The sequence below is a fragment of the Balearica regulorum genome, chromosome 15, assembly GCF_011004875.1.
Source record: "Balearica regulorum gibbericeps isolate bBalReg1 chromosome 15, bBalReg1.pri, whole genome shotgun sequence".
Lineage (NCBI taxonomy): Eukaryota > Metazoa > Chordata > Aves > Gruiformes > Gruidae > Balearica > Balearica regulorum.
In genome coordinates, this window is record NC_046198.1 from 2,838,503 (window position 1) to 2,854,436 (window position 15,934).

The 15,934-nt window shown below is 46.3% G+C and overlaps 1 protein-coding gene across 6 annotated transcripts in view; it reads left to right on the forward strand.

Moving 5' to 3' along the window:
- MGRN1 (mahogunin ring finger 1) overlaps positions 1 to 15,934 on the forward strand; it is a 55,639-nt gene that overhangs the window by 28,490 nt on the left and 11,215 nt on the right. For all 6 annotated transcript variants that reach the window (XM_075767362.1, XM_075767360.1, XM_075767358.1 and 3 more), the window contains exons 5-9: positions 128 to 245; positions 4,199 to 4,265; positions 7,710 to 7,762; positions 11,012 to 11,059; positions 15,462 to 15,530. In XM_075767362.1, the coding sequence (XP_075623477.1) occupies positions 128 to 245; positions 4,199 to 4,265; positions 7,710 to 7,762; positions 11,012 to 11,059; positions 15,462 to 15,530 (355 nt within the window). The remainder of the gene's footprint in view (positions 1 to 127; positions 246 to 4,198; positions 4,266 to 7,709; positions 7,763 to 11,011; positions 11,060 to 15,461; positions 15,531 to 15,934) is intronic.

Genomic DNA, 15,934 nt, shown 5'->3' on the forward strand with positions numbered 1-15,934 from the left:
TGCCAGCTCTGCCTCTTAGAGCTGCCACTTGTGATTCCTGAAAGACGGACAGGCGTGAATGAATGAGAACCTAGCAGAGAGCAATCATTTGTTACAGCAAGTTTTCCTTTTTCCCCCCTTTCTTCAGATACAGCACAAAGAATCCCTCTCTGCAGTCGGAGACAGTTCACTACAAGAGAGGGGTAAGCCAGCAATTCTCCCTGCCTTCCTTCAAGATTGATTTCTCAGACTGGAAGGATGATGAGGTAAGTCTGTTCTCAGTGTCCCCTTCTTTCCACAACCCTGTTGTGCCAGAAGCATTGGACTCCATTTAGTGGCATGAAGTTATGGCTGGAAGACACCTTCTCCCAGCTGCCATGGCGTGTTTTGTGGGTCTGAGACGAATAGGGTCATGGGAGGAGCAGGTATGAACACTGTAGAGGAACTTGGCAGGTAGATCAGGCAAACAGGGAAGAAACCCAAAGAAGTGACTTTTGATATTGCTGATCAGCTGGTATCCCAACATCTGATGTAGGAGGGAGATTGGCACTGGAGCTCTTCCCAGAGGAACCCGCCACTCCTCAGCCTTCCTCTTCCTGCCAGCCAAAGATCTTGTGGGAGCAAATGTCTGTCTTGATTTCTCTGTTTTGGTGGGGTTTTGGTTTTTGGTTTTGGGTTGGGTTTTTTTTTTTTGCTGGTCCTCTAGAACAATGGCCTGCAAAGTGGGGTGTATGCAAGACAATTCCTTGAGGTGCGAGAACAACTTCAGTAGTACATGTATATATCTTATAAATAATAAATATACATATATTGCGAGTACGTGCTCAAAATTTTTTACTTATGGGTTGAATAGTCACAATAGTTTGGAGACCGCTGCTCTAGAATAATCCTGTTCTGTTTAGGGGCCGCATCCTGCATCATTAACTGTAGCAGTACAGTGCTGTGGAGGAATAGTCTCCCTTTTGGGGCAGATTCACACTGGTGTGTTAATGCTGAATAAGGGAATGCTTTCCTCCTTTTAGTTTAACCCATAACTGCAAACAGACGAGGGCTGGGTTTTAATTAAGCTCTGTGGTTTGTACTACATAGCAAGATCTGTGTAGTTGTATTAATTTTGGTATCTTTGCAAAATTCTAACCCAGGCAGTAACTCTCTGCTTTTTGAGCCTCTGAGCTTTGGCCCAAGGGCTTCCCCTGCGCATGATGCAGGGCAGGGATCCCTTGGTCTTTCCCCTGCTCCGTGCACGTCTGTCGTAAGAGATTTCTGCTGCAAAGGAGTCGGTCTGTAGCTACTGCTAATAAATTCGTTCCTGTGGACCCCTCGTTCAGATCAACACTGATACCGTGCTCATTTCATGACCCCAGCCTGTATAAGAGTATTGTGTATGTGAACCCTGGTAGATAACTCTACCTATTAAAAAAAAAAAAAAGAAAAAAAGAAACAAAAAAGAAAGGAAAAAAGTAATCTTTCATGTATTTTGAAAAGATTGAATAGCTATTGTCTTGAAGTTACAGTTATAACTATAATCAATCCCGTGCCTTAACAAATGCCATGGCAGTTACCAAGAGCCTGCAGAGTCTGGTCTCCTGATGTCTTGGCTTCTCTGCCAATATATGATTTCACAAGTTCAGCCTACAAAAGCCTGGAAGGATCTGCTTTTCAATCCCTTCTGTTGTCTCAGAGAGCTGGAAAGTAGGAGCTGAGATCCCCTTATTCTTAAAGAAATGAGAAGCTTAATTTTAACTTTTGTTCCTGCCAGCAAGGTTTTAACTTGAGTGCTAAAGTCATGTCCCTTTGACAGCTTAAAGGGAGGCATGCTGCGGTAAAGTAAGCTTCTAGCTCTCTGTGCTTGATTCTGCTGCATCCTCTGTCTCCTCTTTTTTCATTGGCGTCACTGGGAACTGTGGTTGTGGAGAAAATGTGGAACAAGTACTGTGATTTGGAAGAGTTTCTTCTCCCATTTTGACTCTCTGTACATATCAGTCCTTGTCCTCTGAAGCCCAGCAAAATGCATGCGGCTAAATCTTCTTAACCAGCCACTGAAATGCAGCACTTTTGTCTGAGACAGCTGGCAGAGTGTTATCACTCAGCTGTGTACAATTGCATGCCTCAGATTGCTTTCCAGCTTTGTTACTGGTGTTGTCCAAAAAATCTCAGATTTACTTCATATTTTTGCACAGTGTAATACTCACATATGATATCGTTCTTGGCTGGCCAACAGAAGGGAGAATAATGTTACGTTGGGTTGTTATGTGGAAAGCTTTATAAAAGTTTGTAATATACTGGTTTGCTTGCAAGTTATAGTGTATGGCTTGTGTTGAGATGGTTGTTTTCAGGTCCCTAAAAACGAATGTGAAATGAACCCTTAAAGAGGCCTTTTGTTTGAGATCGCAAAAGTTTATATTGTAAAGCAACCACAATTCTATGATGTGACTTTCCCTTCAAATGGACAAACAGTAACTGTTGTCATACAGTAATAAATCAGAGCAGGAAGCAAAGCAAAACCATAAGCTTCTTTCAGCAATTTTAATCAATTGTCCTCGATGAATTTTCCCTCTGTGGCATACCATAATGGTTCAGAAATGCAAACTGGAAAATAGTGGCTCAATGATTCTCTTCTATAACAAATACTGAGAAGTTAAAGGAGATTTTTGTTTGCTCTGTTACTCTGCTGTTTTGGAAACAGAATAGATTCTGGTAGTTTAAAGGAGGAATAAAATGTAAAACCATCATACAGAGGATGAAAATCAATATCCATCAGGTTTGAAGACTAGCTAGGTCAAATCATAAGGTCTTCCAGCACTTGCTTTCTGTTTGGAATCAGGTATGCACATTTGAACGGGGAGGGATGTGTGTGCAAAGCTTTGTTATGCAGCTTAGAGTCGCTTCTAGAAAGCGCTGCAGAAGCTGAGTGGCCCCAAAGGCATGCAACCTGCACGAGCAGCATGCAGCTACGGACAGAAGAGCAGCAGACTCGCAATTCCCTCTGCACCCCACACCTCCCGTGGAAGGCTGGTGAGCTGTTGCAGTCCGAAGCACGTGCCTGCACCTCTTGGCAGAGGCTTAGCCGCGTGGCTAATGGGCTGCGGCACACGTGGCTGGTGGCTGACCGGGTATATCGTCTCTCGGTCTACAGTTATCGTTCATTTCAGGATGAACGTTTAGGTTGTAATTCATTTGAGGAGGAATAATTTTCAACTATGTTAAGGCACACGGTGAGGGGCACCTTCCCTCCAGTCTGGGAGGTTTAGGTTGCCATATGTGCCAGTGCCAATGAGTATCTTGAGGGTTTATCTTTTGAGGGACTGGCTGGAGAAAACCACACTGCAAATGATGTTGAGGCTGGGGGAAAGCGGGGGACTGAAAACAGGCTACCTGGAACACCATGATGAAATGACATCTTTTTCTCTCTTGGCAAGAGATGAGACAAAAAACCCCAAGTCAGTAATTAAGAAAAAACACCAGATATCCAGTCTCTGAGACACTTCCATTCCTGGCACAGGACAGTGTTTTTCAGGTTGTATTTTTCTTGTGTTTGTAAGATGACATGGAGCTTTTGAAGTGCTTTAATGAAATGCAGGGCAAAGGGAGAAATTGAGTCTTTTCTTTGCACTCAAGTGAGATCTTAAATTTTCACTCTTGCCGATTAGAAGGTCAAGGACCTGAACTTCATAACATGCCAAGAGATGGAAATCAGTCTGGAGTTTTCTTACAGTGTTGTGTGAGCTGGAAGTTTTACAGATATTTCTCTATGTCTTCGAGAACTTCATAAAAGAGTTGTTTTCTTTTGTGGTGTAGGGAGCATAAAACATACTGCTGTGCTATAACCAGATATACTTACCCATATCCTACCCTATCCAAGCAAAACTATGGCACTAGATATATTTTGAGAAACTTGCCCTACTACAAATCCCTCAGGAGATTTTTAGGCTATACGAATTAGTGAGAATTAAATACCATATAAAATTCAAATGGAGATCCTTTTGCCTTGCTAGCCACAGCTGGTGTTTAGTACCGTGTCAATGTATATATGTTATAGTTATTCTAGTTGACTCCCTTTGAAAGTTGGGAATTTTAAATGTCATGTTCTTTCGAGACCAGGGACTGGGGGGCCGGTCAGAAGGGGCCTTCATTCCTCTGATGTTAACGCTATCTCAAGCGTTGCCTTTGGGCAAGCCTGATGTCACTTGTCTAACCTCATCTCATTTTATTCCCTCAGCTGAACTTTGACTTGGATCGTGGCGTGTTCCCTGTGGTCATCCGAGCGGTGGTGGATGAAGGGGATGGTAAGCGTGGCGGTGTGCTCTCTTGGTCATCTTCTAGCTCTCTTTGAGGTTGTGTGACTCCTTCAGGGCAGGTCTTCTGCAATGAGGAAAACATTTTACTTGTAGCAAAGGCTCAGGGAGCCTTTCCAGAATGGAAATGCCACCAATGCCAGGCACAAATTGGAGCAAATTACTTCCTTTCTCTTTGGGTTTCATATTTGCAGTTTGTAAGGCAAGGAGGGAGTTGGTCTTTTCCCTGTCTTTGAGGGGTAAGTTGTCTTCATAAAAGCCATAGCTAATTGTAGGGCGGGCCTTCCTCTAGGAATGATCAGAGAAAAATAAATGGCTTTAAAATGCGCAGGCCACTGTTCAACCAAATACAGCTTCATTCAGCAATTTAAAATTCTTCTGCTTTTTCTGAAAAGTGCTGAATGGTTAGGATAAAAGAGCATAACCTTTGATGAGAAATAATCTTGTTGATTATTTTTAAAACATGTTGCCATTTCGGAGAGGGAAGTCCAGTAAATGTTTAAGTTGTTACTCACCTGTCGTGGGGTCTGGCAGCTGAGCACCACGCAGCCGCTCGTTCACTCCCCCCCATCGGGATGGTGGAGAGAATTGGAAAAGTTAAAGTGAGAAAACTCGTGGGTTGAGATAAAGACAGTTTAATAGGGAAAGCAAAAGCCGCGCGCACAAGCAAAGCAAGACAAGGAATTCATTCCCCACTTCCCATGGGCAGGCAGGTGTTCAGCCATCTCCAGGAAAGCAGGGCTCTGTCACGCGTAACAGTTACTTGGGAAGACAAACACCATCGCTCTGAACGCTGCTGCCGCCCCCCCCCCCCCTTCCCCCAAGCTCCTTATAAACTGAGCATGACGTCATATGGTATGGAATATCCCTTTGGTCAGTTTGGGTCATCTGTCCTGTCTGCGTCTCCTCCCAACTCCTTGTGCACCCCCAGCCATCCCGCTGGCAGGGCAGTGCAAGGAGCAGAAAAGGCCTTGGCCCCCCGTAAACACTGCTCAACAACAGGTCCATAGAACAAAAACATCTCTATATTATCAATGCTGTCTCCAGCGCAAATCCAAAACATATCCCCACACTAGCTACTATGAAGAAAATCAACCCTCTCAGCTGAAACCAGGATACACCTCACAGTATTTTCCTTAGGTGGGCGTGTGCTTTTGAGTTCCGTGTATCAGCAATGAAAAGGGCACAGGAAGTCACATTTTCTCTAAAATTGGGGGCTGTTGTGGTCAGCGAGACAAGCGTTTCACTTCTGCATTCTGGAATGTTTTGTACAAAATTTAAGAATAATTGGAAAGGAAAAAAATGCATTGTTGATTGCATTGTTTAGTGCAGTCACTTGCTCGGTTTCTTATGTTGTGGATGTGAAAGTGCCCAGAAACTCATTGCATTATTTCACAGTCCTCCAAGCAGAGTGAAATAGAACTGGATGAACCAATTTAAAGTGTGACTAACAAAGCACAGTACAACATAAAGGAAATTACTTCTAAAGTGCATCTATTTTTAGTGATTTCAGGCACTGTTAGTAAAATTGACACGTATGTATATTTCTTGACCATAAATATAAAACATCTTCCTCTGTTTATAGGGCTTTTGGCAAGGTATTTGTACTTTCTAACATTGCACATGCCTAGAAGGACCAAAAATAGAACAGGAGGCAGCATGGGAAGCATACATTTATGCACATACCATGCCCAGTCTTAGCCAATAATGTACAGTCATATTTTTTAATAACCTGGAAAGGCAATTGCTTTTAAATCCTCCCCTGGAAAGAATATCAGCACAAAAAAATGTGATACTTGAGCGAGGTTTGAGGAAATTGTTGTGTATTTTGGTTCTTTTTTAACTGATGGGACTGGAAGGACCTGGCTGCGTGTGATTGGAGCACCTGGAGAATTCCAGCTAGCCCATAACTGCTTCTGTTAAACAGAACTGAATGGCAAATTAAATAGCAGTCAGCAAGGTGTTGGTTTGGAATGAATTCTGCCAGGAGATGTTTGCATGCCCTGAAGAATGTGAGCTTGCAACGTTAGCCCTCTCCCATTCCTGCCAGCGGGATTGCTCTCGGGGAAAGGCACAGAAACCCTTCGGGGAGGGAAGGTGTCGCACAGAACAGGTCCCACGACTCCAGCCACACTGCTTGATTGCCACAAAGCATGTGAAGCGAAGCAGTACCTGTTATCTCTTATTTGGCCGCTCACACTGTGGGGAGGGACCTGAATTTCATTTACTGAGTGAGCTAGAACAGCCTTGCTCTTGGCTGGCAGTGGGGGAGCAAGCAGATGAATTCCCAGTTTTAGCCCTCTTTTCCGCATGCCATTGTGTTCCTGACTGCACCCAAATCGCCGTGGCCCGATCTCAGTTACCCAGCAAATCTGCAGGGATGGACTCTCTTCTCCCACATGCTGCTGTTTCCAAACACGATCTTTGTGCTGCAATCCGGTGAATGGTTCCTCTTGTTGCCTCTGCTGTTCTGGGGGCCCAAAGGAAGCTGTTGAGCTCCTCTCCCTTTTAGACAACATAGGAGTTTGCTTCCTTCAGCTGTTAACTTTCTGCCAGCTCTTCTGCATGTGCTGAGCGTAGCCCATACTCTTCGGTCCAGGCAGGGCGAGGTGGTTACACGCCTTCCCTTCCCGCAGTGACTCCTCCACAACCTCTGTCTCTCGTTTCCATCTGATGGATCTGACCATAATTAAGCAAAAGGGTCCAAACAGTTGGAGCTGAACAGAACCTTAGGGTCTTAAACGAGAGAGGCTGGGGTTGTAGCTCGGCTTCCTCTATGCTGTATTTGCTGAGGGAGCCGTGAATGCAGTACAGAAACCTCTGACAGCCCCTTCTCAGTGCTATTGGATTAAGAGGGAGGCCTTGAGTTTTGAAGAGGGAAGATGTGATGTTTGTCTTTGGGAAAAAAAAAAAAAATCAGATAACTAGACAGAGATGTTTCAGTGTCTAAAATTGGCATGAGAAATAAATGTTTTATAAGCATGTCGGATTAGAGTGAAATAAAGTGATAAGTACCAGGGCTGGAAGTGCAGCCAATTGCTGTTAAACCAGATGGATTTATTAATCTCTGTGATAAAGTCAGGTAATTAAACCCAGGAATTTTAGGGGAGAGCAGAATCCCACTGAGTGCTTTGTTTTACTTTCCCTTTCCAACCTCTGAAAACAAAATGGGATAGTTTGGAGCACCCAAGATAATGAAGGCATGTCTGTGTGGGGCCCACCACAGAGCCCAGCAGGGTTTTGTTCTTGCTCTGCAAGAGTGTGAGGTGAGCCAACCTGAGGACAAGGTAAGAAAAGTTTTAAATTGCAAGAGGAGATGAAAATACAACAGGTGATGGTTTAGAAATTGTAAACAGACTAAAATTCAGCTCGTGGTAGTTTTATGCTCGTGCTGCTTTCAAGGTTTAACTGAGACTGCTCTTTCTCTTTTTGCAGTGGTGGTTGAAGTGACGGGTCATGCCCACGTTCTTCTGGCTGCATTTGAAAAGGTAAATCAGTTTGTTTTGTTTTGTTTTTTTTTTCCCCTCTGTCCCTATCATTGTATATGTAAACATTTCCATGGGTCATTAGTTTGTATGTGTATAACACTTAGTACAGTGGAGTCCTGGCCCGTGACTGGGGTTCCTGAGTGCTATGTAGTACAAATAATTGCTTGCAGCACCTCCTGTGCAGCCTGTAATTATCATTTGCACCTGAGCTGGTCACTCAGCTAATTGTGGCTGGTGTTTCCTGTGTGTGGGGAGAGGGTGTGCCTCAGTGTCTGTGATGTTTGAGAGTGGTAGGTGTTGACCATGGCTGCTACCGCGCAGTTTTCCAGGGCCTGGTGATCTCTTTGCAGAACCGGATCTGCTGTGTCCAGACCCTGTTGCACCATTGTTTGACCTTAGTTTACACGTAGGACCAAGCCCTTTTAAAGAATTAGGATACATCCTGCATAAAGACTTTGAGTTCCACTACTTTTCGGTGGCATGTTTGATGTAGCTGACCGCTGCCTACGTGGTAAGGCTAAGCCAAGCTATATGCCCAAGCCTTGATAACAAAATCTCTTTCCGTGATAACTGGACCCTGAAAACAGTTGCAAGATCTGTAACAGCATCATGTTGTGTCTGGTTGTGGTAATACTGCAGACAGATACCCTGGACAAGTGATATTTGTAGTGACATGCTAATATGAGGCAAGAGATGCTGGAGCAGAGCTGGGCATGTAGAGGGGAGCAGCATCAATGCTGTACTGTTAGAAATTCCCTACTTCCAGGCTGGCATGTGGCTGACTTCTGTCTCTCAGTCTGCTCGGTTCCTGCCATGTCCCTTAAGCAAGTTGACAGTCTTACTCTGTTCCTCCTAGGCGGATAATGTGGATGGTGACAAGCAGAGTCAGAGGGCATGGGAAGCACAGTCAGTCCTAAGGAAGGACTGTGGCTGGAAGATGATCTAAGTATTCTAGGTTGCTTTTTTGTTGGACTTAGCATGTGGAGAAAATGAGTTTTCCTGTGTTAGAAGGGCTGTTCTGAGCACTAGGTCTGTAGGTAGTTCTACTCCTGGCAGTTAGAGGTCTGTCAGAAATGAGATGGGCAGCTGCAGCACCCTGGGACCAGGGCAGGGATGTTATTCTTCTAGTTTCCTCGTCCGGCTGATCTGGAAAAACAAAACACACTGGAATTCCTCAGTCATCATTCAGCAGCACCTGGGAGAGGCCGGTGTGGGCAGTGGGTCCCTGGGGAAGTGGGTCCTTGTAGTGTTTGGAGCCCGTCTGTCATCTTGGTGGGAAAGCACAGGAGGTGGAGACCCCCTAGCCTTGCAAAGTGATTGTTCAGACACTTCTGAGGAGAGAAAAACAGATGAAACCACCAGCTTCCTGCATGTTACAGCCTGATTTTGAAGTATTCTATGCATGTTTGCCTTCCTCTCTGCAAGACTCACCTGTGCTGCACTGGCTATTGCCTTCGCAGCTTTTTGGTTGTGGCTAGGTTCTGACTAGGCTTTGGATCTGATGATGTGAGTATGATTTTTACTTACAAAGGAGTGCGTCTACTTGCTGTTTTCCAGGTATCCAAACATAGCGCTGTTGCAGTAAGCCTAGCCTCTGTGGTCAGAGAGTGGAACTCTTGGACCTGGATTTGTCCCAGCTTCCCGTTCTAGCATCCCGTGGCCAGCACTTGATAATAGCACCTTATAGAAAGTAGGAAAATACGGACGTATTGGGAATGTATTAGCATGAGGGCAGAAGTGAAGCTTTGGAAATTTCTGTCTCATGAGATTGGAAAGTGGCTTCAACCGCTCCAGGTTTGGAAGCGGGATTTCAAGGATTATAGGTTAATTCCACATGCTGTACAGAACCTCTGAGCTCTCTGGATGCACAGAGCTGATGGCAACAGCCCCGCTAATGCTCAGGGAGCTGGGCGAGGTATGCAGCAAAACTGGGAACCAACTAAAGCTGGTCAGGCCATTCCATCAATGCTGGATTATGTCCTGTGTCCAGGTCTGAGCTCAAGGATTGAAAGTGCTTCCCTTCTTTTTCTAGTCTGTGTGTGCTGTGAGGGGGAGATGCTATCTGGCAGGGCCACTTCTTCTCATCTTCCACTGAATGCTTAAAACAAGATCAAAATCTTTCTTTTAATAAAAAGTCAGAGGGCAAAGTGCTTGTTGAGTTCTTTCTCCTCCCTGTTTGATTAAAATGTATTCCCCATCCTTAGAGTAATTGCAGCTTTTGAAGTATAGGCCCATAAATCCAGAGTAGGTCCTTGCTAATAAGCACTGATGATGATCACCAGAGCATGCTCAGAGGACAGGCAGACCGGCAGGGCTTGGTAACTTGCTATTTATACGTATCTTTAAGATCAGAATAGTAACCTTGATGCTATGCGTAATCTGGCCTTGCAGCTTTTCCAAAGGCAGAAACTTGGCACTTTGTGTTCGCCTGGAAAACAGGACTGTTTTGTCTTTTGGTGCAATGTTGTTGTCCCTTCCTTCTGAAACTCCTTCAGCAAACAGATGCACATCTGCAACTGTGCACAGCAGTAGGGCCTGCTGGAGTTTCACCTAGGTCTCCTTTCTGCTCTCTAGACTGCGCAGGAGAGTTGGTTTCTTTCAGTTTAGTTTAAACCCTTGTGGATGATGGAGAAAATAGAAACAGCACGCTATTCCTATCACTAGTTCTGACGCCAGGTATATACAGAATTGTTCCAGCCGTGCCTGCTGGCACCAAGCAAATGAAAGGCTTGAGGCTGTCACTGTGGCTCTGAAGATGGCAACGCAGAGCACGCGTGACTAGTTTCTGACTCCATCCAGTGGACAAGCCTTGTTGTCAGCCTCATGCCAGCCCCCTGCTCTCTCTGGGCTCTGGCCTCACGAGTGGCTCTGTAACTGGATGGTATTTAGAGTGTTAACAGATTATTCCCACCAAGTCTTGCTGGAGTTGCTGAAGAAGTGTTTGCACCCAGTTGGACTGCTTGCAGCCTGAAAGCATCCAGCATGCCAGTGGATTTTTGTGTGTGCTCTGACCCAATTCAGCCAGGTTCAACTTGAGCCAGGTTCAACCAGATCTGCACTGGAGCAGACGAGGAGCACTCCGATACCCTGTTCCACTAACTCTGCTGGGAATGATTGTCATTCGGGCTGTCCCAGTTAAACATACGCCACCCTCCCCTTAGCTAGCAGACACCAACTCATGATCATGAGTCTGTTTTAATTTGTACACTTCAGCTATTTAATCCATTTCCTTTTTTTTTTTCCTGCTAGCACGTTGATGGCAGTTTTTCCGTGAAGCCATTAAAACAGAAGCAGATCGTAAGTACTTGTTTCCTGTCTACTGCTTGATTAAAGACATTTGTTGGTGTCCCACAGGTGCCCGACTGTACCCAGTGGGAAGCTTCGGTGTTAGTTCACTGAGAGCCTGAGATCTCACCTCGTTAGCTCAGATGTCACAAGCAAAGGCAGTGGGCTGCTGGTAACCCTTAACGTTGGGTTGGTTGTTGCAGAGCCAGATCTGTGTTGTGGGGAACAAACACGTCAGCGTGGGACTGGCAGAGCCATGGTGCAGGTCTCTCTGCTCCTCTGGGAGGCAGGCACTATGTATAGATCCAATCTTCCCTATACGTTCCTGCTTTGCTGGCATTTGGCGCTTGAATACAAAACTGGCAAAGCACAGTACTGATGCTTCCATGTCCGTATAAGTGTAAGTAAATTAGGTTTGCGTAAGTGAGCTGAAGCGCTGTACCCGTTAAGTAGTGCGAAGCATTTCTGTTCATTGACACTGCCTGATCTCCTTAGGTTCTGTGTTTGGTAGTGTGGAAGGATATCTTTGCAGGCTCCCAGTCTCCTACCTGGACACTGAAAACCGTTAGCTTTCTCTGTGTGTGTGTGTGTGTTAAAATATTAGGGGATCTTATGCATGTCTTGTCTCTGCACAAGCTTCCTTGTGCCCAGGGTATCTTCGGAGCAGTCCCAGGGACTGAGACCTTCTGGCTCATCTTGCCCGTCTCCTACGAGTATCCTGGTACTTGAGCAGTCGCAGACATGGTCTTGCTTTGAAGCTGTTGTTTACGTACCAGACTGCACACACTATGAGGGGAAGGGAAGAAGGGGAGACTGGGAAACAGGGAAACATCAGGGATCTGTAGCCCTTTTCTAGCCCATCCCGGTGTGGTGTGATGGGCAGAAGCTGTGTAGCGCCTTGCCAACACTGAAATTGCATCCAGTCTTGCATAGAGAGAAATACATAAGCAACTGCAAACTGCTAAGATTGCCAAGATTTTCACCTTCTGAAAGGAAATCTGGTAGTGATCCTGCTGCAAGGATCAGTTTGAAATGTCTTGGAGAAAGAGATGAGATTTTGGTGGTCGATCCCTTCGCCTTTAGATGTGTGCTGTGTTTCTGCTCTAAATGTGTTTGACTTCAGCTGCTCGCGATTGATGGCTAGGGTTTCCTGATCTGAATTAAAAATCCTTTTACCAACAAGAAGGTCATTAAGTGCTTTGATTAGACACTTTTTGCTCTAAGATGTTCCTTCCAGTCCCCAGGCCGGAAAAGAGCCACTGAACAGTATTGGTTAATCATATATCACAATCGCATTTGGTAATTCACTGCCTGCCTGTCCTTCAGACTTGCTCGTGCCTAGCGACAGCAATATTAGCCCTGGCTGCCAGAGCTTTATCCCGGTGCTAGCGCTGAGTTACTTGCCGCTCCAGCCTGACGTCTGTTCTGAGCCCTGTGTGTCCTAGGCTGACCTGCGCTCCCCTCCCTCCCTTGGTGCTTAACTTGGCTGTGTTGCACCATGATCTCCTGGCTAGTTGATCGATCCCACAAGTATTTTTAATGGAGACGGACAGAGACTGTTTCGGAAGGGAGTCTTACCGAGCATGCAAAGACAGGTTCGTAGTGGAAACATCCAGAAGAGCCATGCCTCTGAAGGGAGAGCTTGTGCGTTGTGCTGGAAGAGGCTGCCTGAGCGCTGAGAGGGCAGAGTGGTGTGATGCCAGTGGGGCCTCTTTCTCACATATTCTTCTGATGAGAGATCAGAGAGGAGCATTCATGAGCTGATGAAAAGCCGCTCATTTATCTTGCTTGTGGGTTTTTGGGGGGGATTTTTTAATTTTTAATTTTTTATTTTTAAACAGTGCTTCCATGGCTGTGAGCTGGCTGAGTCGGTGTTGGGTTACTGTGCGCTCTAACGCAGTGTGTGTACCGTTCTCCATTTAGCACTCCGGACTCCCCAAAGTGGAGGGCTGTCTTGCTGGGAGTGCTCTCCAGGGAAGTTCCCACCCTACCACAGTATGGTTAGCTGACTCCTGCAGTGAAACACTGTGTGCTTGTCTATCTTTACTGGCAGAGCATGTAACCTTCCCACTCACTGTTTGATTGTGGGTACTTTTTTTTTATTGGCAGTTTGTAAAATGTAATGCTTATATGTTCTCTGCTATGGCTTTTAAAATAGAAGGAAGCTCTTGCTAGAAGAACACACAGTACCACTGAAACTGAGATAGCATCTGCACCCATAAGAGCATCAGCAGAGGTATAGAGTATATGCCTGACGTAAACCATCTGTATAACACTGTGCATTCTTCCCCATCACTGCTTTTCTTTTGCCTTCCCCTCCTTGCTGCTGCCAGGATTGCCAGGTACCTTTTGTGTGCATCGATCTCTAAAGCTCTTTGGGAACTGGAGGCAGCAGCTAATGAGCTGAACTGCTTTGTTCTCTCAGCTGAGATCAGTTAGAATGTATGTACCAACCTGTTTGAAGAAATTCAGCATGGATGAATACAAACAGATGGATCAGCAGAAAAACATGACCTGGACTTAGCTGGTGGCTCCTGTGTGCATCAGCTGAGGCTGTATGTAGCAACAGAAGCCTTTGGAAGGATGACGTGGTGCAGGATGGGTTGGAGAAGTGTGAAGGTGAAGGACTGCATTGTGTACAATCACCTACTCCTTATTTACTCCTATTCTTTTAAAACCTAGAGATCTTTCTAGTAAGAACCACGTTGCACTGCTCACCCTTTTCCTACTGCGACATGAGCTTCTCAGGGTTTTTAGAGGCAAAAGTAGCAAAAGGAACACAGACTCCTGCAGAGACTCTGGTCTTTCCCTTCCTCACCTCTTCTGTGCTTTGAGCTGACCACTTCTGTACTCACTGTCACCCATCATGATCCTCCACGGAGTCAGGATGCCGTAACAAGACTCTGTTTGAAATGTCAAGTTACAAAAGAACATCTCCCACATAATTGTTCCCAAACTTCCTGGGTGAGTTGTGAGCCGCTGCAGAGGATTTTGCTCAGCAGTCCAACAGCTGACCTCACTGCCTTGAAATGCAGGGCTAGAACAGATTGTCTGTAAGCTGCATGCTGAGTTAAACGGGGCAACTCTGGAATTAGTTTGTTAAAGCTGCTGTGTCCCAGTTCAAAGCATTTCTGAACTGGCAAATGGGCTGGATATAGCTAGCTCCTGCCCCCATCTTGGCATGTGATGTCTTCTGCAGCACTGAAATCCCATGGCAAAGCCATTGCTCTTCTGAGCACCTGGCTTGACAAAAGGAGAGGAGAGAGGCAAATTCCATGTGGAAATGCCAAAAGCCCTGGGATTGACAAGCTGTTGAAGCACTGGTTTCCCAGTGGCTTGGCTTCACTGCATGGCGTCAACTGGCCAGTTACTGGAGATGGCAGGAAAGCGTTTCCTTCCCCCATTTCTGAGATGTGTCGGTTTAATACCTTGCAACCCCTTCACTGTTTTACCCATTGCAGGGTTTTGTGCAGAGAAACATGCCCTGCTCTGGGGAAGCTGCTGTGTACCACCAAATCTTGGGGGACTGGTATCTTTGTGCATCTTTGTGGAGGTTGCTCCTCCCAGCTGTGAGAGTCTCGTGCTGTACTTGCTGGCTGAGCTAGGGAGCAGGGGAGAACACCCCGTGGTGCGGAGGGCGCTTGCCTTGCTGGCACTTGAACCGTCAGCCTTTCTTGCCTCTGTGCTTTAATTGAGCTGCTCAGGGGAGTTTGCAGGCAGCTGCCAGTGTTTGCAGAAAGGCATGGCTTGGAGGAGTATGTCCCAAGTTTGGGGCTGTGAGCAGCTTCCACCTGTGCCTACAGCACTTTCTGCCACCACACCCCCCCAATTTAGAGATGCCACCAAGGACCTGGGGATGGTAATAAGTGACACTGCACTAATGTAGGGTTGTCCCTCGAGTGCTTCTCCTGCTAAGGGAGATGGTTCGTCTGTCTTCAGTAGCTTGACCTTATGCTCCCAGGTGATGAACAGTGATGTGCAGCCATTGATGTGCCACAGTACCTCTGCTGAGGTTACAAAGACGGGTGGAAGTTCCTCTTGGTTAAAGTTGAGCAGTATTTCACAGAAGAAAAGGACTCTGGGGGGCCAATTGCCTCTGGCTTATTTGAGCTATGGGTGCGTGTTCCCTCTTGATCTCTGAGGCAAGCGGGATTCTTGGTTTTTAGATGATTTTGACAGTGACAAAAGTGGCCAGTTGGACTCACTGCTCAGACCAAACAGGATGAGCAAGGAGAGACTCATTCTCCCAGCTATCCTTTGTGATATTTGTTTCTGTTAACTTTTTCATGTAGCTACAGGGGAGCTGGCTGTTATGGGTGTGACACGGACATTTTGACACAGGGAGGGAGGGGAGGTGATCACAAAACAGCAATGACAGAGCAGCTGGCGCTCCAACTGTTGTCTTCTTCTCTAGGTTGACCGGGTGAGCTATCTGCTTCAGGAGATCTACGGCATCGAGAACAAAAACAACCAAGAGACCAAGGTAAAGGTGCTCAGGAGGCTCCAGCTGAAGACGCCCAGGGATGGCAGGTTCTCACTGTTGTAAGGCCCAAACAGTCAGTGGAGTTGTGCTGAGATAATTTTAGATAGCGTGAGACTCTTGAGAATGTTCTGTGGGGCTGGGATTGCTGGGAGAGAAGGGCATCAGTGCCCCGTAGGTGTTTCGGAGCACTGATTTTTTAGGGCTTGTAGAGACAGCCGTGGGCCTGTCCCTGCCTCCCTGCAGTCAAGGCAGTCATGCCTGGTGTCTGTGCTTTGCTCCTGTGGTGCCTTCATGTTCTCCTGTTTGGGGGCGGGGGGCTGCATGTTCCTGCAGCGTTGCAGGGAATTGAGCTCCTTAGGGCATGCCAGTGTCCAGAGAACAGCCCGCGTTCCCCAGCAAGAAGG